The 26,476-nt window shown below is 47.2% G+C and overlaps 1 protein-coding gene across 2 annotated transcripts in view; it reads left to right on the forward strand.

The window, feature by feature from the left end:
• Positions 1–5,270: 5,270 nt before the first annotated feature.
• The window catches only part of LOC119185599 (cytochrome P450 3A14-like), a 58,419-nt gene continuing 37,213 nt past the window's right edge, over positions 5,271–26,476 (forward strand). The window contains exon 1 of one of the 2 annotated variants that reach the window (XM_075883125.1): positions 5,271–5,571. In XM_075883125.1, the coding sequence (XP_075739240.1) occupies positions 5,510–5,571 (62 nt within the window). In that variant the 5' untranslated portion in view covers positions 5,271–5,509. The remainder of the gene's footprint in view (positions 5,572–26,476) is intronic. The other variant, XM_075883123.1, reaches the window with a different exon arrangement.

Here is a 26,476-nt window from a genome sequence, read left to right on the forward strand (position 1 = left end):
ATACCATCCTGACGCATCCGAATGCCCATCTGTGTCCGAAGCTGCCCGTAATGCGGAAGAGTGCTGTGAACTCGCACGCACCTTTACGTCGCAAGAACAACAGCGCCAGAAAGAAAACAACGCCGACTCTTCACAAAGCCCCAGCTATTCCTCGGGATCACTTGTATGGCTGGCTGTTCCTTACCAAAGCCCCGGCATATCCTCAAAACTCGTTCCAAAGTACGAGGGCCCATACCGCGTTTTGGAGCAAACCTCGCCGGTGAATTTTCTCATCGAACCACTTTCCCCATCTGACGACATGCGCCGGCGTGGACGTGACATCGTCCACATCGCCCGCCTTAAGCCATATCATAGCCCTCTGCCTCCAGACTCTTAGGTCGCCAGGATGGCTCTTTTTCGGCGGGGGCAAATTGTGAAGAAGAAAACGCATCGTTGGCAAACAACATCGCCACCGCTTGGGTACTGGGTGCTTGGCTTCGCTCGCTCGGCTCGTGCTGATCATCGCCGGCATCTGCTCGACCGTTGCTCTTGTCCGATCGTGTTTCATCGTAGGACCACCGTCGCAACAGTCGCCAATAAACCCTTTTTCAATATATATATATATATATATATATATATATATATATATATATATATATATGCAGAAGAATAACTTCGGTTGCCGCAAGGTTATAAATATGAAAGTAGATGCGCTTTCACATAACAGCTGTTTATTGTGCCGACGTTTCGACGGGAACACTTGAAAAAGACGGGGTGCCCGTCGAAACGTCGGCACAATAAACAGTTGTTATGTGAAAGCGCATCTACTTTCATATATATATATATATATATATATATATATATATATATATATATATATATATATATATATATATATATATATATATATATATATATAAAGCCCTTTGTTAATTTGCGTAAATTCACTGAAATTAGTTCTCATTTTGCATCGACAGCTTAAATTCTGCTGCTTTCCAAATATTCTATTGGCGTAACGTCATTGCGAGCCAGCAAATTTATGACGATGTTTACTAATATTGGTGTAGTTCTTATTGTTAAAAGTGTAGGCAGGCAGTGGTGCATGTTGTTCTTAGAAATTTAACTTGTGTATATACAAAGTAAACACACACACACATGCACACACACACACACATATTAGTTAGACTACGGTAGACTGGAACTAGCTTTGAGCCCTCATACTGTCGAAAAAGTGAAATTTTACAGTGCGCATTTGTACCGAGGCACGCTATATTCAGTTTCGCCAACTGTAAACATTCGGCGCAGGGCTACGAGGATTTTTTTTTGTTTGGGGGGGGGGGGGTTCAGCAGGACGACTAACTTTGGCAATTGGTGGTCGCTGTGAACACGTGCAAATATTTTAGTATGCACTGAAAAACATAAATTATGAAAAAATTTTCGTTGTGTAGGGGTTTCAGATTTCCTAGCTCTTCCCTCTTTACTTACGGCCTCCAGCTGGTTCTCCGTGCGTTTGACATGGTATATCTTTTTTTTTCATCTCACAACTTTCTGAACACAGCTAACTTCCTATAGGTCGCCTCAGTTATTCTTAATATTGTAGACACCTGCACAACGAAAAAGAGTTAAGACAGAAGAAATCATAACAAGACATGCTCTTTCCTAATAATTTTTGATCTCTTGCAAGGACTTTCATGCAGCTCAAATTCAGCAGATTGGCGTGTATATACCTAGTCCCACATCGAGATTCCTGTGTGTACATGAGAGGGAATTCTGGCGCTAGTGCTTATGAGAGCTGCAACGCATGGTGCTTCAGCGAGCATGAAACGAGATTCAAACGAGATAAATAGCACGCGGATCATGGCTTTAACACTGGCATCCGAGATTGCGCGCCCTGCCGGCGCGCAATCTCGTTGGTCATTGCCTAACCATCAGCTTTCCAAGGCATCAGCATTAAAGTACCTAAAACAATACAATATCACCAACCACTCCCCTTAGCCTCTGCCTTCTCTAAGCAGCATCAACAGAGCCCATATATATAGAAAAGAGAGCGTCCAGCAGGAAACTATACGGAGACAGGTATATCCTCTTTCAGCGCACAAGGAACGGTAACGCAGTGTCATCGTGGGTGATGATATATGGTAGCGCAGACAAGCCTAAATCGAAAGCCAACAAGCCCAAATCGCCACCCGCATTATTATCGCGGAAGCAAAGGAAAATGCGCGACTGAGGACACACAAGATGGCGCTTGCACTATCAAGGCTACCGAAAGCTACTAAGCACAAAGGAGAGGAGCAGGCCGAATGGCGCTAAAATAATTATTTCTAGGGAGTTTAGTCAGCCTAGCTGACAGCCGCACATTTACGGCAAGGAGGAAGCGTCGTTGACCCAGCGTCGAAAGAAATATATGTTGACGGTGAGCGCGATGGTCTGTTGATCATACGTTAGATATCAATATGCACATTTTCTCCCATATGTAGAAAGAAAAAAATTGGGGGACCCTTACGCTTCGCCTTTATGAGTTCAACGCGATAGCGAAATCTGGCCCCTAGTGCACCCTTCAACCGCTAAGTGCATACTTATTCCTTTGTTTTGTTACATTCACACGCACGCACACAAACACGCACACAGTATATTGCACCAGCGCGCACTACTATCGCCGAATGGGCTCATTTTTGTCGTGACACTTGTCGAATAAAATGCGGTAAAGAGGCCCCTGAAACACTTTTCAAGTAACCATGCAATGAATTTACTAGAAGAGCTTATTGCCTCACGAATTTTACGCTGCAAAAATTTTAAGAATCTGTCCAGTGCGAGTGGAGTTAGAAAGGTTTGTCGCATGTATTATCTCTTCTCTCGTCCCGACGAAAGTGGTGGGGGCTAAGCAGGGAGGGATGACAGAGCTAAGAAACTACCGCGCCTCGTGACCTTGAGCACTTCTTCTTTAGGGGCGAAGCTCCTTATAGGCGCACCCGTTAGTCCCTCGTAGTCGCAGTAATAATGTGTAACCAGTCTTACATTTTGTCCTTCAAGGTGGTGCCGGTGGGAGAATTCAGTGCGTTGTTGAACAACAACAACAAAAAAATCGCAGCGTGCGCGTTCACTAAAAGCCAAATTCCCCTGTCTCTCATTCACCCTTTGCAGCAATTGGCATGTACATTGAGCACTATCTGACAAGAAAGGGTTGCTACGTTATACTCGCTGGGCGTAACCTCCTTGGTTTTAGATAGGTGTAGCGAGCGTTGGGTCGCAGTGCCATGAATACAGTGAACTATCATATACCATGAAATGGAGGTGGTTAAAGGTGGGAAGTAGACACGTAGCGCAAGCCGTAAGAAAGTGTGCGTGTGCCTCCTTTCGTTCAGTCCTTGTAATGTCCGCTGGAGGGTGGTATTTCTATATGAGGAATATACGATGAAAAGATGTGAGATGGTGGTACTTGGAGTGTTTAATAGGTGGACGAACGGACACACAGGCAGATGCATGAACGAACGCACGGATGGCTGCACGGACGGATGGACGCACGGACGGACACAGGAGCGGATGCATGGACGAACGCAGGGACGATCGCACTAACAGACGCACGCATGGACAAGCAGATGGACGCACGGGCGGCCTCATAGACGCACACACGGACGGACGGAACCAAGAACAAATAGACGGACGGATGCTTCGCCCCACTCTCCGTCATTCACTTCGTGAATATGCTGCCATTTCTTTCTTCGATTGCGTGGCTTTTTCAGTGTTATCACGCACGCACGCGTGGACAAGTAGCGGCCTCCTGTGGCTATCTCAGTAACTTGATTTTTTGGTCAAAGACGCACAGACAATTTTTCACTCACAACCAACGGGGCCGACGCCAGGGGCGGGTTTTCTGCGACACGAGCTCTTTCACGCTATCGCGTTATTATCTGGTACGTAATGCGTAGGCTAGACATCCCGTGGTCAGTTGAAGGAGCGGAACAGCTGCCGAGAGACGGGAAACGCCATCAAGGACGGCAGTGGGTTTGATGGGGTAATTAAACGAAGAAGCCCTTGGCAATACAATGAAATCTGCTCACACGACATAAGGTAGATTGGAGGTCACCCGGAGAAGTCATCATGCTGCAGGTGACGTTGAATAGGCTGGGTGTGATCATTTTCATTAGGTGTACCTTAGTGACCACGGGTCAACTAATGAAACAAATTGTTGTCTGTTATGTACGCTCGTATCTATAATATACGTTGTTTTTAAAGACAGTTCAAATTTATGAAGTATTTTGTATGTGAAACATTGACGAAGACCTTTTGAAATCAACAAAAATGTCATTTAATAGCTTTTTATTGAATTCAGTGGTGAAATTGTGAATGGCTTGAACGAGATCATGGCAGAGTGGTAAAAATACTACCATAATACCCTTTTTCTTCGTTCAAGAAGCGCTTGCAGTGTACTTTATCCGGCACTTTGAAGCAACACGAAACTGGATGTTATTGCTTCATTTCTTTTTTGTTTCTTAAATTAGCCATAGTATATTCAATTTGTTAGCGAAGAAAAATAAACACACCTTCTATTCAAAAATTCCACCCATATTAAAAGTAGTAAACGAAAGGTCATTGTCACGTGTCATTTTGCTGACATCCATAGTGAATGGACGTAATTAGAAATAAAAGATATCTAGACAGGAAACATTAATTTCGGCTGCTGCCGTGTTGATAGACAGTGAGGAAGAGGAATATATAAAAATGCAGCTGGCTGTTGAGAGCTGCAAACAAAGCAGCGCCATTCAGAATTGTTAGAACCTATTGTGTTATTTCAGAAAAGCAATTATCGTAACGGCTTGTGACAGCGCTTAAGACCTGTTAAATGAGTGGTGTTAATCACTCGGAATGTTAAGCAAAGGCGGCCCCAATAAAGTGCACCTTCCTGCAGTACTAAGGATTCCCCCCACGTCCCCCATCATAGTCGTTATCACATGCTCACTGACCTCAATGTTAAAAGAAAGAGAGAGAGAGAGAAGGGGAGGTGTTTGTTTTCTTGTTTGGCAAAAGAGCAAAGCTGTACACGGTTATTTTGATTCACGGCAGAAAGCAGTGATGTCATTAGAAAACGAAGCCGAGAGAGAGGGAGAGAGAGCCATTATGACAAAAGACAGAGAGCGGTGACGTCATGAAAGCAAAACAAAGAAGGTGAGTGAGGGGCAGAGAGAGGCATTACGTGCCAATGATTGTGGTACGGCTATTAGCTTCAGGCGCTTTTTCAAAAAACACATCAAGCTTTTCCAATGAACATGACACGAAATTTGAGAGAGGTCTTCTTTCTTCGTTCAGGAGCTGATAGTCCCGACCTCTCCGAGTGATTCGTACATAACCCGTGTGACAGCGGCTGTGACGCGGGCCTGACGGGCGATCGTCGTCCTGTCTTTCATATGTACGTCATCAGAAGTGCGACAGCTGGCTTTCCCAGTGATCTGCGGGTATTTACTCGCACCGCCAAGTGTACACTGTCCCTCCAAACCGACTGGGACCAACCCTATCCGTGCGGCTTGCACCGGCCATGATGCCCGTGACGGTGGCATTGTTGCTTCTCCTAACGGTCCTGCTGGCTGCTCTGCTCAAGTAAGCTTATACGTTCCGTGTGATGCAACAATTTGCAGCAACAATTAGGCAGGTCTCTGTAAGTGTTCACGGGTGTCGCAAGCATTTTTTTCCCCTACGCGTTGCGTGTACTCTGTTCTAAAGGACAACAGGGAAAAAAAAATGATGGCGGCAGATGTAATGCATTTTCTGGAGCTTATGTTAAGAGAATTCTTCTTGAAACGTGACTTCTTTCATAACATACAAAAAACATATTCGAGTTTGTTGGCAGAGCAATGTGTAAAGAATATAGAGCACATTTTACAACAAAGACGAAGGCTAATTTTATCAGCACATTAAGCAGCAATTCTTTGTCCCCCGTCTTCAATTTTGCTAATTTGTTTTATATATTCTGGTTTATCGAATTCTTACGCACTTTTTCACATTTTTTCAAAGGAATATTATTGTTCTTATCTAACTTCTCTTTTTTTAGCAAGCGTGGTATAAAAATTTTCTTTAAAAGTTACAGTGTGGCCAATCCCCCTAGTGGGTATGAGCCAAGATCTTCTAGGCGACAAGACAAGACAAGCTCACCCCATGGTGATATCTGCAGATGATTTATTATAATCATTCGCAATTAGCATCCCACCATAACGTTATAAGGGATGCCATTGTGGTGGGTTCCGAAAGTTTTACCATCTGGGGATCTTCAGCGTGCATCTAAATCCAACTACGCGGGCTTAGCATATCGCCTCCATTGAAATGCGACTGCCGCGACCGGGATTGAATCCCGTGGCCTTCGAGTGAGCTGTCGAGCACTGTAACCATGAGCCCACCGTGGCAGGTAATATCAACGGATGAGAGGTATCTACAAAAGGCGGTGTGAAATTGTGGTGAATAATGAATGATGGATGCTACCTTCATTGAAAAGAACGCATATTTCTTAGCAGCTATTGTGGATGAGGTGGAGAGAGGTAAGGAAATCCAAAGATGATGAGCACCTTCATGTCATGCCTCCGCATGGAGTCAGTTGACTAGAACAAAAAGGATGGGGTGGATTGCATTTGGCAAGTATTCTCAAATCATGAATTACTTACAAAAAGGGTTCATTCTGAATTGAGGAAGTCGTAGTGAGCGATGGAACTGAAAAGGATAAGTGTACCCTTAAGAGAAAAGAAGAGAGCAGAGTGGGTCAGGAAAAAAAGAGGGGTTAGGGATATTATAGTTGAAACTAAGAAGCAGAAATGGACATGGGCCGGACACGTAGCACGTAGGCATGATGACCGCTGATCAATAAGGGTAACTGACTGAATTCTCCGAGACAGCAAACGCGCGAGGGAGAGACAATGGGTTTTAAAAGATTGCACGTATAACGTGGAAGCAGGAAGCACAAGATCAGGTTTGAGATTGGCGGACCACGAGAGAGGCCTTTGCTCTGCAGTGGGCGTAGTCAGGCTGCCGCTTCTGATACTGATGATCATGATCACATCACAATAGAAACAGCCCACTTTGACTACCGTACATGACGAGATATTTCTGTCTTTCGTGGTCAGTTCACACTATTGAGCGTACAGGACTGTCATGTCAACGTGCAGCAGATGCCTTTCGAAAAGGTTGCGCATATGTCCTAATGATATGTTCTAAATCTGCTCGGCACAGCATCGGACAATGAGTGCATGCATAGCGTAGAAGTATTTTCACGCGTAGTTCGGGTAGGTTGTTGGCATTTGTCAAATACAGGCACCGGCAGTTCATGCTAGTCGCAGTTTCACCGATGAAGCAATGAATACAACAAATCAGAATGTTATATGAAGGAAGACTGCCAGCTACCTCTCTTTGGATATGATATCGCGTAACTTCTCAAAACGCTGGGATTGTGAGAAAACAAGCATCCTCTACATGAAGCGAAGTGGTTTTCTTACTTTAATCTAAACGCAAAATGAGCGGGATGTTTGCTGATGTCTTCCCAGATAACGCGCGCATCAGAGCCAGCACCCTTATGGTTGATTAATTGATATGTGGGGTTTAACGTCCCAAAGCCACCATATGATTATGAGAAACGCCGTAGTGGAGGGCTCCGGAAATTTCGACCACCTGGGGTTCTTCAACGTGCACCCAAATCTCAGCACATGGGCCTACAGCATTTGCGCCTCCATCGCAAATGCAGCCACCGCAGCTGGGATTTGATCCTGCGACCTGCGGGTCAGCAGCCGAGTACCTTAGCCACTAGACCACCGCGGTGAAGCGCGCTCTTATGGTCAAAGTTCTTTCTCAAACGATGCAGCCTGCCCCTCCCTCCCTTATAATTCTACGTCCGACAAGAGACAAATGCGATGCCTTTGCTTACTGCTTGAGGAGAAATCGACGGGTGGTCTCGCAAGCGGGGCAACGTTATCTCATGTACCCTTCGTGCAACGGAGATACTGGCTCCTATCGTCTGTGCGTCAACCGCGTTTGTCGAAAGCGCATGCGCGTCCTACAATCTCGCTGGATATAAGATACGCAAAGCGGTGTTTTCGATTTTGATTACATACGGAGCGTGGCGGCAACGAAAAACAAACCGCCGTGAGTGCCCATTTACTTTTGGGGGCATTGAAGTGAATATTTTTATTGTCCCATCCTCTTATCTGTACAAGTCAAGACATGGGTTTTGTCAATGTGCGCGGAAAAATATTTTTCGGGAGTGTGTTTAGCTATGCAAAGCATTGCTTATCTCTTGTTTTTTTCATAGGTTATATCCCTCTGCCAGCTGTCATACCTTTATTATAGGTATGAACACACACACGTAAACTATATATATATATATATATATATATATATATATATATATAAATATATATATATATATATATATATATATATATATATATATATATATATATATATATTTCCAGCTAACGGCTGGTTATTTCTTCATCCACTTTTCTTTCTTCTTATTTACATTTACATTTCACTGGTTCTAATAACTTCCCCTGAACATTTCTTGGCATTACTGTCTGTTGGATCTCATTAATATTGTGTCAAAACACGGAAAAACGAGGAGCCCTTAGGTATACCCTTCTTCCCTTCTTTCTCTCTCTTCTTCCCCTCTCTTCTTTCTACACTCGTGTGCAGCGAGTTCTGCACACGAGTGCTTCTTTATTTTTCTACTATTCGTTTTAGCCCCTTTTCTACAGCCGTGTCGCCATATTCAGCGGAATGAAATTAGGTTCTTTTTTTCCCTTCCTTCAAGAACCACTCACTTGCACATGATCTTACGCACATAATCAGACTCATGGAAAAAACAGCGGCAACCAGGATAATTCTGTACGGGGGCAACCATGAATGATTCTTCCAGCCGAAATCTCACTGACGTTTAAAAGGTACACAGGGCAACCATATACGTACAATCACTGCCAAAGCACGCGATGGACAAAGACCTGCTCAGGCTTGTACCTAAACGACCAATATGGGACACCATACGCGAAGCACTATGTCGAATGCGTTACCATCTGGAAAAGCCACCACAGGGTAATGGCATAAGATAAAGAGCCTACGCGACACCAGTGGCTGAGTCATTGCTTACAATGCCACCACGGGAATTTCCGCGATATACACGTAGTAAACAACGTCCCATTTACAAAAAAGACACAAAAGTTATCAAACTATACTTGAGAAGTGACATAAAGTGTGATGCAATTGAAATTGGATCGTTTGATACGCTCACTATAAATCGTTTCTGCACATGGTCGTAAATTAGGCAATGGTTTACCGCCATTTCGTTCGTTCTTGTACTTCACCGGGCACTGTTTTTTTTCTTTCCCTTGAAAGTAGTACTATACCTTCGACACACATTCTTCCCACACTTTTGTCTGCTTCGAGGTACTACATCCTTCACAGGCGGAACAACATCACATGCAGTTTGCTATAGCTAGACCATGAACGAGTTCTTGGTTACGCATCTACAAAACGTACTCGTTTCCCGTTCTTGATATAAGATGTGTATTATCAAGAGAAAGTTTAAGACACCCCTTCAAACACAAAAACGGGTCGTCGTTGGTGTCAACGCGGAAGTTATAAAAAGTGACATGACCACAGATGACGTCACACATCACGACGTGGTCGTGGTTTCGAGGATGACCAAAATTTAACCTGTGGAGACAGTGCAACGTCACGTGATGTACGGAAAGAACTTTGGGAGTCGGTTGATGATCAACACTATAGGCTGAGAAGAACAAGAACAAAAATCAAACAAACAAAAAATAAAGCGAAAAAAGCTTTCATCTTCTCGTCTTTCGCAAATGAATGAGGGTTTTAAATGCGAAGCTTTTCTTAGTGAACATCGGCGACTTTGAGCGTATCTATCTATCTAGCCGCCTACAATTTTTAGCTCTCCTGGCCGTTTAGATAATGGTATTCATACCAAACTTGCTTTGTCATAACATGACTGTATGAAGAACATATTTGACTAGTCATAACATGAAAATCATATCTCTTTCAGGAATGTTCTGATTTACGTTTCATAGTCCTGCAGCTCTTGTGGTGGTTTCGTTCACATGGCATGCTGCAAAACTGGTATGGTATGGCATGATTACATGACGAACACACGCGACGACCCTAACATGAAAATCATGACATGTGTGTCATGTAAGAACATGACTACATGCCATGCTCATGATGCGCTCACGGCCATTTCGCTAGCGTCACATATACCAAATTTGGTATTACAGTACGTGAATGGAGGACGAAGGTATGTGACTGGTGCAAACACGATAATCACGAGATGCGTGTCATGTAACAGCATGACTACTTGCCACGCTCGTGATGTGCTCGCGGCCGTTTCGCTAGCTTCACTTATAGCGAATTCGGTAATACGGGACGTGAATGAATGACGAAGATATGATACTGGTGCAAACATGATAAACATGAGATGCGTGTCATGTAACATGACTATATGCTACGCTCATGGTGCGCTCGCAGCCGTTTCGCTAGCTTCCCATGTACCAAACTTGGTGTTACGCGATGCGAACGGACGACGTAGGTAAATGACACATCCAAACATGATAATCACGAAATGCGTGTCATGTAACAACATGACTACATGCCACACTCGTGGTGTGGTCACGGCCGTTTCACTAGCTTCACATACGCCAAATTTGGTATTGCGTGACGCCAATGGATGACAAAGGTATACGTGACTGGTGCAAACATGATAATAATGAGATGTGTGTCACGTGAGAACATGACTACATGCCACAGTCAAGGCGCCAATACATTTCGACGTGACGTGGTGCGCATGCTCGCCGGCGTTTATTTCGTCGCGTCACGCCGGTGTTGCCACGCCAGGCGTTGGTCCTGCCATATATTCGCAGGCACGCGCCACGCCGCGCTGCTTTGACGTATGTGCGTTTCAGCGCGTCCAGCGTCCCTGCGTCACGAAAAGAGGGAGACCAGTGTTGTCTCGGTAATGCATCGGCGCAAAATGCAGCATGTCGCATTTCGCGCCGGTGGCCGTCGGGCCAACCCGACGGACACTGGTCGCGCCAGGCGTCGGACTATATATATACACCTTTTCACAGGAAGGAAAAAAAAATGGCAGCATATCCACAGAGTGAATGATGGAGAGTGGGGCGAAGCATTCGTCCGTCCAAGCGTCCGTCTGTGTGACCGTTCATGCGTCTGTTCGTGCGCCCGTCCCTGCGTTCGTTCATGCATCCACCCCTGCGTCCGTTCATGCATCCATCCATGCATCTGTCTGTGTGTCCGTTCGTCCATCTATTAAACACTCCAAGTCCCACCATCTCGCATCTTTTTATCATATATTCCCCATATAGAAGCACCACCATTCAGTGGAAATTCCAAGGACTAAACAAGAGGTGGCACACGCACACTTTCTTACGGCTTGCGCTTCGGGTCTACTTCCCACCTTCAACCACCTTGAGTTCATGGTATATACTAGTTCACTGTATTCATGGCTCTGCAGCCCAATGCTCGCTAAACCTTTCTAAAACCAAGGAGGTTACGCCCAGCGAGTATAACGTAGCCACCTTTTCCTGTCAGATAGTGCTCAATGTACATGCCAGTGGCTGCTAATTTGAAATGAGATACAGGAGGATGCAGCTTTTAATTTCTTACGGCTTGCGCTTCGTATCTGCTTCCCCCCTTTAACCACCTCGAATTCATTCATGGTATATACTAGTTCACTGTATTCATGGTCCTGCGGCTCAAAGCTCGCTAAACCTTTCTAAAACTAAGGAGGTTACACCCAGCGAGTTTAATGTACCAACCCTTTCTTCTCCGATAGTGCTCAATGTACATGCCAATAGCTGCTAATGGGGATCGCCGCGTGCGCGTTGACTAAAAGCCGAATGTTCCTGTCTCTCATTCCCCATTAGCAGACATTGGCATGTACATTGAGCACTATTTTTTATTGCTAAACAACGCACAGAAGAAATCTCTCACCGGCAACACCTTGGAGGTCAAATGTTATACCTATTTAGGGTATGTGCCACTGGTGGTTACGTACTACGAGGGACGCCCAAGCCACGCCATAAGGAGCGTCTTAGCGTCTCAAGTTGTCGTTAGCGTCTCACGGCGTCTCTGGGCTGGCGGACGCCCGTCATGGCAAGCCAGCCCCCGAAGAAGGCGCTAGCCTTCGACGTAGTCGTCCCCGAGGGGACTAGTCCCGAAGACGTCGTTGACGCGACGTCTTCAATAGTAGGAATCGAAGAAGTATACTGCGTTCAGCACTTTGGAGGCCGGAACTACCAAGTTACCGTCAACAGTGAGGCCGCACTGGCCCAAATCGTAGACGCGTCGCACCTCATCATCCGAGGAGAGCGCGTCGCCATCGTACCCCTGGGACCCCAAGTGACCCAAGTGACCGTCCTGTTCCTGCCGTGCCGCGTACCCAGCGAAGTCCTCGCACAAGCACTCTCTCCCTACGGGAAGGTGCTGCACATCATCAGAGGACTCATGGGATCGCGCCCAACCGTGACCACTGGGACGCGATACGTCCGCATGGAAATGAAGGCTTCGTCACCGGTGCCCAACTACCTCAAAGTCGCGGGCCATCGAGTAACCTGTGACTATAAAGGCATCCAGCGAGTGTGTCGTCGATGTGGAGACAGTGGTCACTTCCGCATGAACTGCACAGCTCCGTTTTGTGGAAGGTGCGGCGTTTATGGCCACGACGGGAAAGGCTGCTCGCTGCCGTGTCGCCGTTGTGGGGACTCGCATGCCACTGTGGCCTGCACCATCAGGCCATCGTATTCCGAGGCGGCATCCAAGGATTTCCCCCCACTTCAACCAGGAACGCCATCTAAGAACAAGTGCGACGATTCGTCAACGCGAGCCGTGGTAACCGACCACGACCAAGGTGTGCCAATCGCGACGCTGCACCAGACGCCCACTGCGTTTCCAACGATTCCGGGCCTGGTAATCCCTCCAGGTGATGAAAACTTAAGTTCCCCGCGTCCCGTGGCCATTTCTGAGGAATCGCAGGCCAAGCCCTCGTCAGACGAAGCGCCTCGTGAAGACGGCGTCTCGGATGGGAATATTGCATCTGAGGCTCCTCGCGTTGCTGCTCTGTCGACAACAAGTTCAGGTGTCATCGAGGAGTCTACACCTCAAGACGACGACGCCTGCATCTACGAGGACTCCAACAGCACCACGAGTGAGGCGCCCCTACAAATTGACGAAGACGCCAGCTCCAGTGACATAAGCCAGGAAAGTGGAGACGTCTTTGTACCATCCTCGCTCAAAAACCCGGACACCAAACGCCACCGGATAACTACTCGTGACTTAGAAGCCCCCACCAGAGACAGAAGTCCCCTGCGGACTTTGACGCGATCCCGGAAGCCCCGAGCCTCCGGTGGATCGCCTGGCCGGAAAAAATGACTTAGCCACTTGCGGGGCATTGGCTCCCGCACCTGATAAAGGTACCCCTGCATTTGCGTGATCCTATAGTATGTTTTCATTTTCCCCATGGATCTTACTCTAAAAGTTATTACTTTTAACGTTCAAGGTTTCCGAAATCCACAAAAACAGGCTGAGGTATTGGCTTTCGCACATTCAGTGCATTGTGATTTGCTGTTCGTGCAAGAAACAAATTTTTTCAAGCTTTCTGATGTACTCGCTTTCAAGCGCGCGTTCAATATTGATTGTTTCTTTTCGTACGCCAGCACGCATTCTACTGGCGTCGGAGTCGTTATTTTTAACCGAGGTCTTTTACGTGACCATCATGTTTCCTTCGATGCCTTCGGACGCGTGCTGGCGTTCGACTGCACCTTTTACTCGTTAAGAATAAGATTTGTTGCCGTGTATGCCCCAGCGGCACGCGAGAACTCAAACGCGTTCTTCCAATCTCTTGATGCGTTTCTTTTAAATTCCCGACATGTGGTACTTTTAGGGGATTTCAATTGTGTCTTAGACTCACACGCAGACGTTCGAGGTCCGGGTCGCGGCCGGTCAAACTGGAATGCCAGAGAACTCGAACGTCTAGTGCAGCAATTGGCATTGAGTGACATTCATCAAAGTGTACATGGCAGTAATTATGCCTATACTTGGCGTCGAGCAGCGTCGAGCAGCCGAATTGATCGCGTGTATGCATCCCCCAGTCTCATTACCTACGTTCACGACACCGGGGTAATGTCATTGCCACCGACACCAGTATACATTAGCGGCCATCGGCCGGTTATGTTCTCTCTCCGCCTGCCAGCGGGGACGCCAACGGTTCACAGACCATGGCGTCTCGATTGCCGCGTCCTCCAGGACTCTCAGGCTATGGAGAAATTATCCCGAGCGTTACGCGCATCGCTCATTGGGGCGGATGTAGCTGATTGGGATCGCCTCAAAGAACAGTGGCGGCATCATTGCAGTGCGTCGGGCAGAGGACTTTGCACCCGTATGTCAAAAGATGCGTCATTGTTAATCCAGAAGATACGCATTGCCAATCGAGATCCCAGTCTTTCCACTGTAATGAGGGCATGGCAAGAGGAGCTCGTTGAACGGTACAAGCGTATTATGCGCGCTTCTTCACTCTCGGCGGCAGCTTGGCGCTGTAGACGTGCACCCTGTGCGCACCCTGAGGTGCTAAGGTATGCACGCAGAGCTCTGCTTTGTCCACCAGGCTCGCCTGCCCACTCGCTGAACTCTATCACCCCAGCTGCTGCGGGTACGCGCGACTTTCAGGAATTCACTCAACACTTTGAGTCAATGGCTAAATCTGGTGCTAATGTCTGTTACCCAGGATCCGTTTCTTCGCATCCTCTGCTAACAGATTTACCTCATGATTCCAACATGTCAAATGACGTCCTCCTATCACCGCCATCCGATGACGAAATCATAGGCGCATTAGACGCAATGAAAAAGGGATCGGCCCCAGGGCCTGACGAACTTCCTGCAGAGTTTTATGTACAGTTCTGGCCTAACATTGGTCCAACTATGTCACGCGTCATTCGCAGGTGTTTCCAAGATATTACACTTCCAACTTCTTTCCACAAAGGCCGTATAACACTAGTTCCCAAGAAAGACTCAATGTCCACGCGACCAGAAGATTGGCGCCCTATTACCCTGCTCAATGTAGATTACAAGCTCTTGGCTAACATTTTGGTGCGCCGAATCAGTCCATTTCTTGCAACATTAATCGCTCCCCACCAGGTCTGTTCTGTTCCGGGCCGAGAAATACACACCCATACGTGGTTAACGCGGGACATCATTGAATACACTATTAGCCGATGTGCGCAAGAACTGTTGGTTTCATTAGATCAAGAGAAAGCTTTTGATTTCATAGAACATGGCTACATACTAAATGTTTTACATGCATACGGATTCCCGGATAAGTTCATTGACCTTATCAGCGCGATGTACACTAATTTAGAAAGTACCCTTTACTTAGATTCCCGTGAGAGTCACGCATTTAGAGTCACGCGTGGGGTCCGTCAAGGGTGTCCCCTCTCCCCAGTGTTATTTATCCTTGCATTAGAGCCCTTCTTAAGGGCCGTTGAACATCACCCGCAGATTCGTGGCTTACCTCTACCCGGTAACACTCAAGTAAAGGTCGCTGCATATGCAGATGATATCACTCTATATGTACATAATGAACAGTCGCTGCAGCATGCTCTTGATACATTCCATGATTTTGGTATTATCTCCGGTGCAAAGTTAAACTTTTCTAAAAGCCAGTATTTTTTCATTGGCAACCCCAGCGGTCGTATCAACATCACGTCGCCTTTACAGTGGTCTCCTGATATTTCAATACTCGGAGTTACTTTCACTGTATTTGGTATACAGGATAGCATCTGGTCATCCGTTGTACAAACTCTTCTAAATGATATCAAAGCAGCCAGGCACTTCGAATTCCCTCTCTTGGAACGCCGATACTTAACTCAAACGGTGTACCTAGGAAAATTTTGGTACCTTTGCCATTCTGTTAAACCACCGCTCCACGTCTGCAAGAAAGTGCAAAGCTGCATCAGTTCATTTTTTTGGTCTGGTGGCACAGAATTGTTATCGCGTCCAGCGTTAGCTCAGCCGCGAGATCAAGGCGGTTTTGCATTCCCTGACGTTTCCGTCGCGGCTTCTACATTGTGCCTCCGCACTCTATTGCGAATACTAAGCAATGATGACATGCCCGCTCAGACACTGGCTCGCTACCATCTGGGGCCATCAATACGTGTCTTCTTGCCGGATAGCCAAATAAACAAAGGTCCCCAATCAACTGAATTACCATCTTTGTATCGAGCCCTTCTGGCATTTCACCGACGTTTGGAAGCTACGTGCCCAGAGATAGAGGTGGCCGATTCTAAAGTGGTGGACACAATGGCCGCCCTTCTACGGCCCTTGGTGCCCCAGCATCGTCAATCTGTATTGAACCGCGCTTGGAAACCAATAACTGCCGCAGTGTTGCCAGGGCATCTCAGAGACTTTGTCTGGAGGTTGGGCTGGGGCTTGCTCCCCACGCGAGATCGGTTGCAGCGATGGCAGGTAGTTCGCACTTCCACTTGCCCCAACTGCGTCATGGTAGAGACCAATTGACATGCGACGTTTGAATGTGTGGTTTCCCGCCTTTTTTGGCGTGCGGTTAATACTGGTTTTCGGGGACAGGGTGCGCGAACTTTCGTGTCCAACGGCCGATTTCCGCGTAGCCGCTTCTCCGCTCTCGTAATAGTTGCGGGGCTGTTCAGCCTTTGGAGAAACCGATGTGAGGCCGTAGCTGCCAATTGCCGCCGGCGTGCCTTGTGGCCGATACTGGGGAGAATGAGACGAGAGATCCTCGCGTTCCTCTCCGAAGAGCTTTTCTTTCCTTGGGGAGCAAGAGTTTCTGCGGCATTGGTCGTGCCCTTTCGTGAAGGTGGAACACGAAAGGATACAACTCATTTTTCGACCGACTTGGTGCTAAGCAGCGCCCGTTGAGTTGTTATATGTGATTTCATTTGTTACAAATTGTGTTTCATTTGGATCTATTGTATCGTTATACCCTTGTATCGTGATATCACATTGAATATTTGTGTATATGTATGCCAACATAATCATGTATATTAGAGCAAATGTCTTCACTGTAACGTAGTGATGTTAGTCGTGAAATATAGATGTGCCGATGTATATGTGTCCTGTTACTGGAATGGTATGAAGCCTTTGTGTTCTGTACATGCTGTAAATAAACTTTTTCTAAACAAGGAGCTTCGCCCCTAAAAAATACCGCCATGATGGGCTGTGCGCGGGAGTACAAAGGCTAAGGGCGCAGCGTTTTCAGTGCATTTTCGAGGGGACGCGCCAATTTGCACAGCCCAAGGAGGGCTATGGCGGCACCCAAGGAGGCGTTTATGAAAAGGTGAATAGAGTGCTCGCGTTTTGCGAACGTAGCGTCGCTGTGCCCAGCGTCCGCGCGCGTCAACGCTATACATTGGAGTATACCAAGCCCTTCATGATGCGCTCGCGGCCGTTTCGCTAAATTTGGTTTTACGTGATGTCAATGGATGACGAAATATATGACTGGTGCAAACATGATAAACCTGACACGCATGTCATGTAAGAACATGACAACATACAACGTTCATAGCGTGCTCGTGGCCGTTTCGCTAGTTCCACATATACTAAATTTGGTATCACGTGACGTGAATAGATGACGAAGGTAAACGACACATCCAAACATGATAATTATGACATGGAAGTCATGTACGGCATTATTTACCTCCACCTCCTAAAGTTGAGCTGATTTTAAAGTGACACATCAACATTTCTCATTCATGCTTCGCATATCATCGATTCCTACTGTACGTGGGATCTGCCATTTTTTCGTTTTTCTTTAATTCAAGCTTATAAGTTGCGGCACTTGTTCCGGAGCAGGAGACTCAATGACTGTGTTGCAGATCACTAAAACTGGTCGCTAATAATTTACTACATCAAAAAGTAAAGTTTGCATACAAGAACAGCGCAAGAGACAAAGACTGACGGATATAAGAGGCACAGCACTCACGTTCAACAATGTATAATAGCGAAGCTGTGTAGTACATATACGTGTGACCTTGTGAAAATTCAGCGCTGTGTGGGTTACCTTCGTTACTATTTGTCTGTAGCACCGTTTTTCAATTCAATTTTGTATGTCCAACTTTTCCAAGTTTCCACGCTTCATAGTAAAGCTCGCGTAATATACTTTTTTGTATTCCACTTATTGACAATAGAGACAGTTCTGCCTATATACGACGCTGTCGTGAGCTTCACATAAAAGTCGGACGGTCCTGCACACATTCACATGGGACGACACGGAGGCAAAATGAAGATTCTATGTCACCCGAAAGTATTCACCCTCTTCCTTCCCTCTACGCTCCCCCCCCCCCCCCCCCCCGAAATCTTTTTCGCCTTGCGTATTTTGGTGGTGCCTACGGAATCGGCACACCTTTGACAAAGCTGCACTGTGATGTAATGGACATAGAGTTCCGTAAAATTAACAAGAGCGGACCTTGGCGCTGCACTCGTTAAGCCCAAGGAGGTGAAAAAAGGCTGGATTGGAAGCTATTGCCCAGGAGTGAAGCCGCACCCAACATAACATGGCGGCTGTGGCTGCCGTTTTACTAGAGGCATCACGAGCTTTTACGCTCAGCGACAGAGACAGGAAAATTTAATGCTTACTAGTAACAGCACTTAGATGTGTACAGCTTTCTGGTGTAACAAAATTACACCAGTGATACATACAAACAAGAGCACAAAGACACAATGTAACTTACACCACTGCAATACCCTCAGATAATTGAAGGAAACAAAGAGAAAATGAAACATGAAAATCACTAAGTTCGAACAGAATCACATAATATTTTTGAAGAAAAGTGTCATCATCATAATCAGCCTGACTACGCCCACTGTAGGGCAAAATCCTTTCCCATGACCCGCCAATGAACCCGGTATTATGCTTTCTGCTGTCACGTTACATATGCGAACTTTTTGATCAGCTCGACCCACCTAACTTTCTTACTTCCCCTAACCCGCTTGACTTCTTTGGGAAACCAGTCAGTAACCCTTGATGACCAGTGGTTATCCTGCCTACGTGCTACATGAAGATAATAATAATAATAATAATAATAATAATAATAATAATAATAATAATAATAATAATAATAATAATAATAATAATAATAATGGCGATGATGATGATGATGATGATGATGATGATGATGATGATGGCCTGAACGCATGGCTCACACCAACACTGTGGAAGCGGTCACAAAACGATTATTTAGATAGTGATTCACACAAGTGCGGCCTATGTCCATTTTTTCTTCTTGATTTCAACCATGATATTCTTAATCTCAATTTGTTGTCTGACCCACTCTGCTGCTTTCTTGTCTCGTAAGGTTACGCCTATCATTTTCTTTTCCATCACTCACTGCGTCGTCCTCTATTGCTAAACCCTTTTTGTAAGCCTTCACGTTTCTGTTCCGTAGGTAAGCACCAGCAAGATGCAGTTGTTATATACCTTCCTCCTTAAGGTTAGTGGCAGAATACCATTCACGATTTGACAATGCATGCCGGATGTGATCAACCCGATCCTCATTCTTCTCGTTATTTCGCTTTCAGGGTTCGGTTCCGTAGTTGCTGTCTTAAGTAGAGATGTTCCTTTGCAAATTCCACTGTCTCTTTACCAATCGCAAAGGGCTGTTTTCTGCCAAGATTGTTTCACATTAGTTTAGTTTTGTGAATATTAACACTCTTCTGCTTTCCGCGTCCAGTTCTGTGATCATGAGCTGAAATTCGTCCCCTGAGTTACTCATTAAATCAATGCCATCAGCGAATCGCAAGTCACTAAGATACTCTCTATTAAATGTTATGTTTCCCTCTACTCAATCTACTGCCCTGAAAACCTCCTGTAAACGCCTCAGTGAATAGCTTTGAAAAGATCGTGTCTTCCTGCCTCATGCCTTTCTTTATTGGGATTCCGTCACTTTCATAATGAAGAACTATGGTGGCCGCACGTAGATGCACTGTAGATTTCTTCGCGGCCTAGAGAAAAGTAACATTTTATTCTTCTTGCCAGTGACTTTCTGAAACGCGAATAGAAAAAATTCAATATTTCTATTCCTCACCTCCAGAAATTGTGTGTTTAGAAAGAGTGGTTAGTGATTTTGAGTACTTAGTACGTTAATATGAGAGAGCATTAAGTCGTCTCGTTGGCCTCATATTTGATGAGGCGGTACCAACAAAATTAACCCACGACCACGGTCCGTGCTCCCGACGAGGGAGACAGCGAGAATAAACTTTATTTCAATGGAACAGTCTATGGTTTAATCCTGGGTGGAGCCTTTTTGTAGAGCCCCACTGGCCGCGGCGGCTTGCTGGGCCTGGTGTAGGGTCACCGGTGGGCTTCCCAGTGCCAGCTTCGAAAGCCGCGCCTCACAACACCCTGTTGTGAATGTTTCGCTTGAACGCGCCAGCCAATAGATACTGCATGGGCTAGTCGCTGTGTACATTGGTAGGTGATGTGTGAAAGAGTGGCTGTGTGGTCGCTACACCAGGAACACATCCCTGTTGTGTATAGCTGAGGAAAAATCGCGTGTAGTCTTGATATGTGTGGGTATGTGTTCGTTTGAAGGCGGCGCCAGTGCCTGGATTGCTGGTTGCTTAAGTTCGGTTGTGGAGGGGCGTACTTCCGTTTTCTAAGGCATTGGTTTTCTAAGATTTGCCGACTTGCTGTGTTGTGTTCTTCATGGAGCCTGAGAGGTTCGCTGAGAAAGGTCCTGCGTCTCATCCAGTAGGTCCGCGAGCTACGCAGTTTGCCCCCTCGTTCCCCCTCAGGCCCGCATGTCCTCGGCACCAGACGAAGCCATGTGCCTCCGTCAGCGTGGGTCCCAAAATATCAATGACGCATCTGGGAAGTGTGTCTTTGAGATTTGAGCGACAGACAGCTTGTGAGTCTGTCAATGTATACGCTGAGCGTCCTCTCCTTTCTGCCTCTCTAATTGCCAAGGCTATAGCTGATGCTTCTGCGGTGGCCCTGGATTTAGTGTGTGTGATCCCAACGAAGAACATATACAACAGACAAGTTAAAAGCGGCATCTTTTTGAGTCACATAGTGCTCAAAGTGCATGTTTGTGCGACTAGTTAACTTCAGTAAGCCTTAAATTCAAGGCGAACTTGATATGAAATTACGTCATCAGTATTCGTTCCTATGTGTTGTTTCGCCGGGAACAACCATCTTTTAATTTTTAGTTGAAGTAGTCTTTAGAATAACTGATGAAAGCCACTTTATCTCTAGTTGGACACCACCAGAGAAGAGCCTGTTTCCGAGATCTTTGGTGGGCAAAAGCTTCCTTCACTACTCCTGGCAAGGCATTGTGGGAGCTTCCACTCCAGTAATTTTATATGCAAAGCAGCTATTTGACTAGCCTGTGGAATGTCCTTCCGTGCGCACAGCTCTTCTCGCCGCAGGTGTTGGAGTGCTTTCAAGTCACTCACGCCCTCCTAGCAGTTCATGGTACCGTCTCTCTCCTTCACCTGCCGGGCGCTCGCTGCGTGTCACCTCTCTCTCGCTTCACTCTCTTCACAGCTCGCAACGCTTGAACTCATTCCTCACGTGGGTACCACCTCACCCTCGCCACCTCTCTTCAACTGTCGGCGAGAAGGAATGAACCGGCGGGTGCGCGCGCCTCGAGAATCTCGCAACGCCGACAATGTGGACAGCGCGCCACCGCTTGCCCCGCCATCGCGCCGGTGGGCGGGACGCTGTCGCAGCATGCTTCCCGCTATAACGTATGCGTTCCTTTCGCAGCTGTCGCCGGCGTTGCGAGCGTTAGCAAAGCCGATCGCGTTCGCGAATGGCGACATCAACACCGACGAGGCGCGAGCCAGGGAAGCCGACCGCCAGCGTCGGCAGAGAAAGACCAGCGACACCACCAAGGTGTGAGCCAACAACACCGATCGCGTTCGAGAACACAGACGGCGTGCGGATAACACCGACGAGACGCGAGCCAAGGAAGCCGACGCTTGCGCATCCTGCCTCCCGTGTCTTTGCGTTTCAAACGAACCTGTACTCGAGTAAATGCTACACCAAGTTACGCTTCAAACCGTTCTTACAGCCCCCGCGTCGACGCCCGTTTCAACCGAGTCAATGCCGTGCGCACCGCTGCTGCTTTGCATCCCATCAAGGTTCTCTTCGGGTAGATGGTCCATAGTTTTTTTTTTTCGGGAGCTCGCTCCTTTTGCTCGAGCCTTGTCCCATGCCTTGTCCATCCATCCGGCCGTAGTAGCCACGTTTCCTCTGAAGCAAATGACAGGGCCACAACCGAATGCCACTAGGCACAGCACACTGACCAGACGGAGCTGCGTTGCTCACACTGGCCCTTCTCAAAGTCTTTGGTATTCGCCGTTACGGGCACGCAGAATATAGACGCATGCTCGCATCCCTAATTTATTTTAGCCACAATCCACCGCCAGATGCTAAGCGCGAAACGCACGCGTCACGTTCCATTTTCATTGACGCCTTCTCAAGGTTGCTTTTTTATCCGCTAGGCTATGTATTCAGGCGCTACAGTCGGACTGGAAAACTCGACTGAACAGTGCCTATGCGCGCGTCTATGTTCTTGCATGAGAAAGCACGATGGGCAAGCAACGCTACGCGAGACGCAACCAACGCGACCACCGTCCGTCGCCGCGCACATAGTCGGCACCATTCCAAGTATAGTTCAGGCTCGAGGCAATTGCGACGTCCATTCTAATCCGCTGATTTTCGTGGATTAGGGGGGTTGCAAACGAACCTTCACTATAATAATATACTTAGTAATAATATTAGTGTTATATTAACAAAAGAAATATTGATATTGATAATAAAACAATAATATGATAATAACAATATTAATTGTAGGGGTTTAGCATCATAAAATCTTCGCTGCCCCTGATAGGGTACGTCTTTGTACCATGGTCGAGTGCATGTGCGGAGGAGTCACAGTTCAGCGATTGAAATTCAGGAGCAAGCTTCTTCATCATCATTCGCTTCGTCGATATGGCGTCAATTTTTTAATTTTTGGTTCATCCACCATAGAAATTATGGTTAGTACTTGGATTTGCCTAGTCCTGGTCTTTGAGGGCTTCGAATGCACTGGTAACTTTGTTTGTGGTTGTGTTTTGGTTTTTTTCGAATAAAAGAACAGATCATTGTGAGACTCGTGAGCCGATTTGGATCGGTGAGCTTAAAAAGGTCAAGGTGGCGAAGCGTAAATGCTGAAATTTTGCAGAACTTTGTCTTGCGGCAAAGCCAATTCAAGCCCCAGGAAGCCAAACAGAACCAGAAGAACGAAGATTGGGCCCATCGTTCCCATGCAGGCTGTGCGTTGCAACTTTCATGGACACTCGCGCCAGAGTTACTTCCAGTCAATATTGTAGGAAACACTGCAATCATAATGCCAATGTACGCGGCCTTGTTGTGCGATGTCCTATAATGCCAACATAATGACGTCACCAGTTCTAGGGGTGAAGCCCCTTACGCCGTGGGTCGTATGTCCCGTGTTGTCGTAGTCGTAGTAGCCAGTTCCATTGCACTGCATGTCACTAAAACGGTGTCACAGCATATCCATGGAGTGAATGATGATGAGTGGGGCAAAGTGTCCATCAGTCCGTCCATGCTTTCGCGCGTCCGTCTATGAGTCTGTCCAACCGTTGTTGGGACTCCGGGTCCTGCCGGTCTCGTTTTCGGTAGCTGGCCCCGTCGCAGGATCCATCGTCCAACAATTCAGCGAGAAGAAGCGCCCGAACGAACAACAGAGATTTATTTACATGTGGAGAAGTGGTCAACTGACCCAAAGAGAGAAGAGTGCGTGTGATACAAAACGTCTTCGGCATTTTATAGCGCCGCGCCGTTGACACTGGGCGCCCCGTCCGCATCGTCAGCCAATACGGTGTCTCCGGTACCTCGGCCACGAGAGAGGGAGAAACACACCTCACAACACATGGAGTGGCACATCCTAACACGAGGTCCATATATAGTCACGGCGCCCTAAAATGTTACCAAACATGGTCACGAACGCACAGCAGACCCCGGAGCTCTCCCGGCGAGGAGGAACCCGAATGGGGAGGTGGGGGTGGCCGCCACCATCGGTCAAGAACCGGTTCTCCCCCAAACACTTCCTGCTTGGCTCCCCATGGCCGGTCGTAACAGTCTCTCGCGCGGGGGGGGTGAAGATCTCGATGGGCTGAGGTTTGCAGCCACTGTCCGGAGAGATCACCGGAGAGATGAAGTAGAGGGCAACACCTGCTTCATTGAGGGCCCAACAGACATCACATACGCACATGAAAACACAACTACTCAGCCGGTGAGCGCCGGACAATTCCGCCAAACTCCACCAGGCAAATTTCCCCTTTAACTGATATTAAAGGAAATACACAATTTATTCAAAATGTTACTCACACTTTAAGGTGACACAAAACAACAACACTGGAAGCACACCGAACCCGAAACCCTGGATAGCCGTGTCTTCAACGTTTTCAAACAAGTACACCTAAAAGAGTAAAAAAACAATCACTAGCTCTTGTCTAGGTCAGGAAAAAAAAATGCCAGAGTTCTCGAGACATCCTCTCGCGTCAGGGGCATCGACTTAAGCCATCAGCGTTGCCATGGAGTACACCCTTTTTGTAGCGTATTTCAAACGTATATTGTTGCAAAACGAGGCTCCAACGCAGCAGGCGGCCGTTCTTAGAGGACATGGTCTGTAGCCAGGTGAGAGGACAGTGGTCCACTTCCACAATGAACTTGCTTCCGGCAATATAACAAGCCAGTTTCTGGACTGCCCAAACCAAGCACGCACATTCCTTTTCGCTAGCGCTGTAAACCTGCTCGCGAAGGGTGAGTTTCCGGCTAACATAGAGGACGGGATGCTCTTGATTCCCCTCATCCCTTTGACTAAGAACTGCCCCCATGCCTCTATCACTAGCGTCGCATTGGACTATGAAAGGCCTCGAGTAGTCCGGTGAACTAAGCAAAGGTTGGCTCGACAAGGCCGCTTTCAAAACGCGGAAAGCCTTTTCTTTCTCCTCATCCCAGTCGACCATTTGGGGCTCGGTCTTGCGCAACGCGTCAGTAAGAGTGCTGGCAATGTCGGAATATCTAGGGATGTACTTACGATAGTAACCAGCTATTCCAAGAAAAGCCCGAATATCGGTTTTCGTTCGGGGCTGGGGAAAGTCTCGGATAGCTGCCACTTTCATTTCAGAGGGACGGCGATGCCCTCGACCGATAACATGCCCGAGATAGAGTACCTCTGCTTGTGCTAGCTGACACTTGGGCGCCTTTACCGTTAAACCTGCTTCGCGTAGGCGTGTCAGTACTGCTCTCAAATGCGCCAAGTGTTCTGGCCAGGACGAGGAAAACACGACGACGTCGTCCAAGTAAGGCAATGCGAAGTCCTCTTGACCCCGCAAAACCTTATCCATTAAGTTTGAAAAACAGTAAGGCGCGTTCTTTAGGCCGAAACTCAACACTTTAGGATGGAATGTCCCCAATGGTGAAATAAATGCAGCATACCGGCTCGCCCTCTCGGTGAGCGGCACCTGCCAGTAACCTCTCACTAGGTCTAGCGTTGAGATAAATTGCGCGCTGCTTACCCTCTCGACGCGTTCCTCAATGTGGGAAATTGGGTATGTCTGATCCTTGGTGATGAGGTTTAACTTACGATAGTCTACGCAAGGACGCGGATCTTTGCCGGGTACCTCCACAAGAATTAACGGGGAAGTGTAATCACTTTCACACGGCTCAATCACGCCCAATTCCAGCATCCTGTTAACCTCTGCTTTTATTAGCTCAAACCGGCGAGGTGACACCCGATACGTCTTAGATCTTACCGGTTCCGACGAGGTAAGCTCTATGTCATGAGTGAGGACGGATGTCCGGCCTGGCTCGCTTACAAATCTGTCCTGAAACTCGGTCAAAAGACCACGCAATTCCTGCTTCTGCTTCGTTGTTAGTTGTGACTTTGATACTAAATCCTCAACTCTTTTCTCGATCGGGACTTCGTCCGATTCGGGAGCTAATTCAGGGATTTCTGCCGGAACCTCTTCCGGAACATTTAAAGTCATGTTCACGATGGCTTCCCTCTCTTTATAGGGTTTGAGTAAGTTGCTATGATACACCTGGTGTGCCTTACGACTTCCTGGTAATTTTACCACATAGTTGGTGTCAGAAAATTTTCGAGTAACCTCGGCCGGGCCGACCCATTGCACTTCAAGCTTATTCTTTTGGGAGGGCCTCAACAACATGACCCTGTCTCCTACAGCAAAGTGTCGCGCTTTAGTTGTCCGATCGTAGTAAAGCTTAGCCTTCTGCTGTGCTTTGGTCATCGCACTCTCGGTCAGTTCTTGGGCTTTTGTTAGACGATCCAATAAGGTGAGGACATATTCCACTACTACAGGATCTTCACCCTGACCTTCCCACGACTCTCTCAGCATACGAAGAGGAGATCGCAGTCTGCGGCCGTAAACAAGTTCCGCT

This window comes from Rhipicephalus microplus, unplaced genomic scaffold (genome assembly GCF_043290135.1).
Source record: "Rhipicephalus microplus isolate Deutch F79 unplaced genomic scaffold, USDA_Rmic scaffold_15, whole genome shotgun sequence".
Classification (NCBI taxonomy): domain Eukaryota; kingdom Metazoa; phylum Arthropoda; class Arachnida; order Ixodida; family Ixodidae; genus Rhipicephalus; species Rhipicephalus microplus.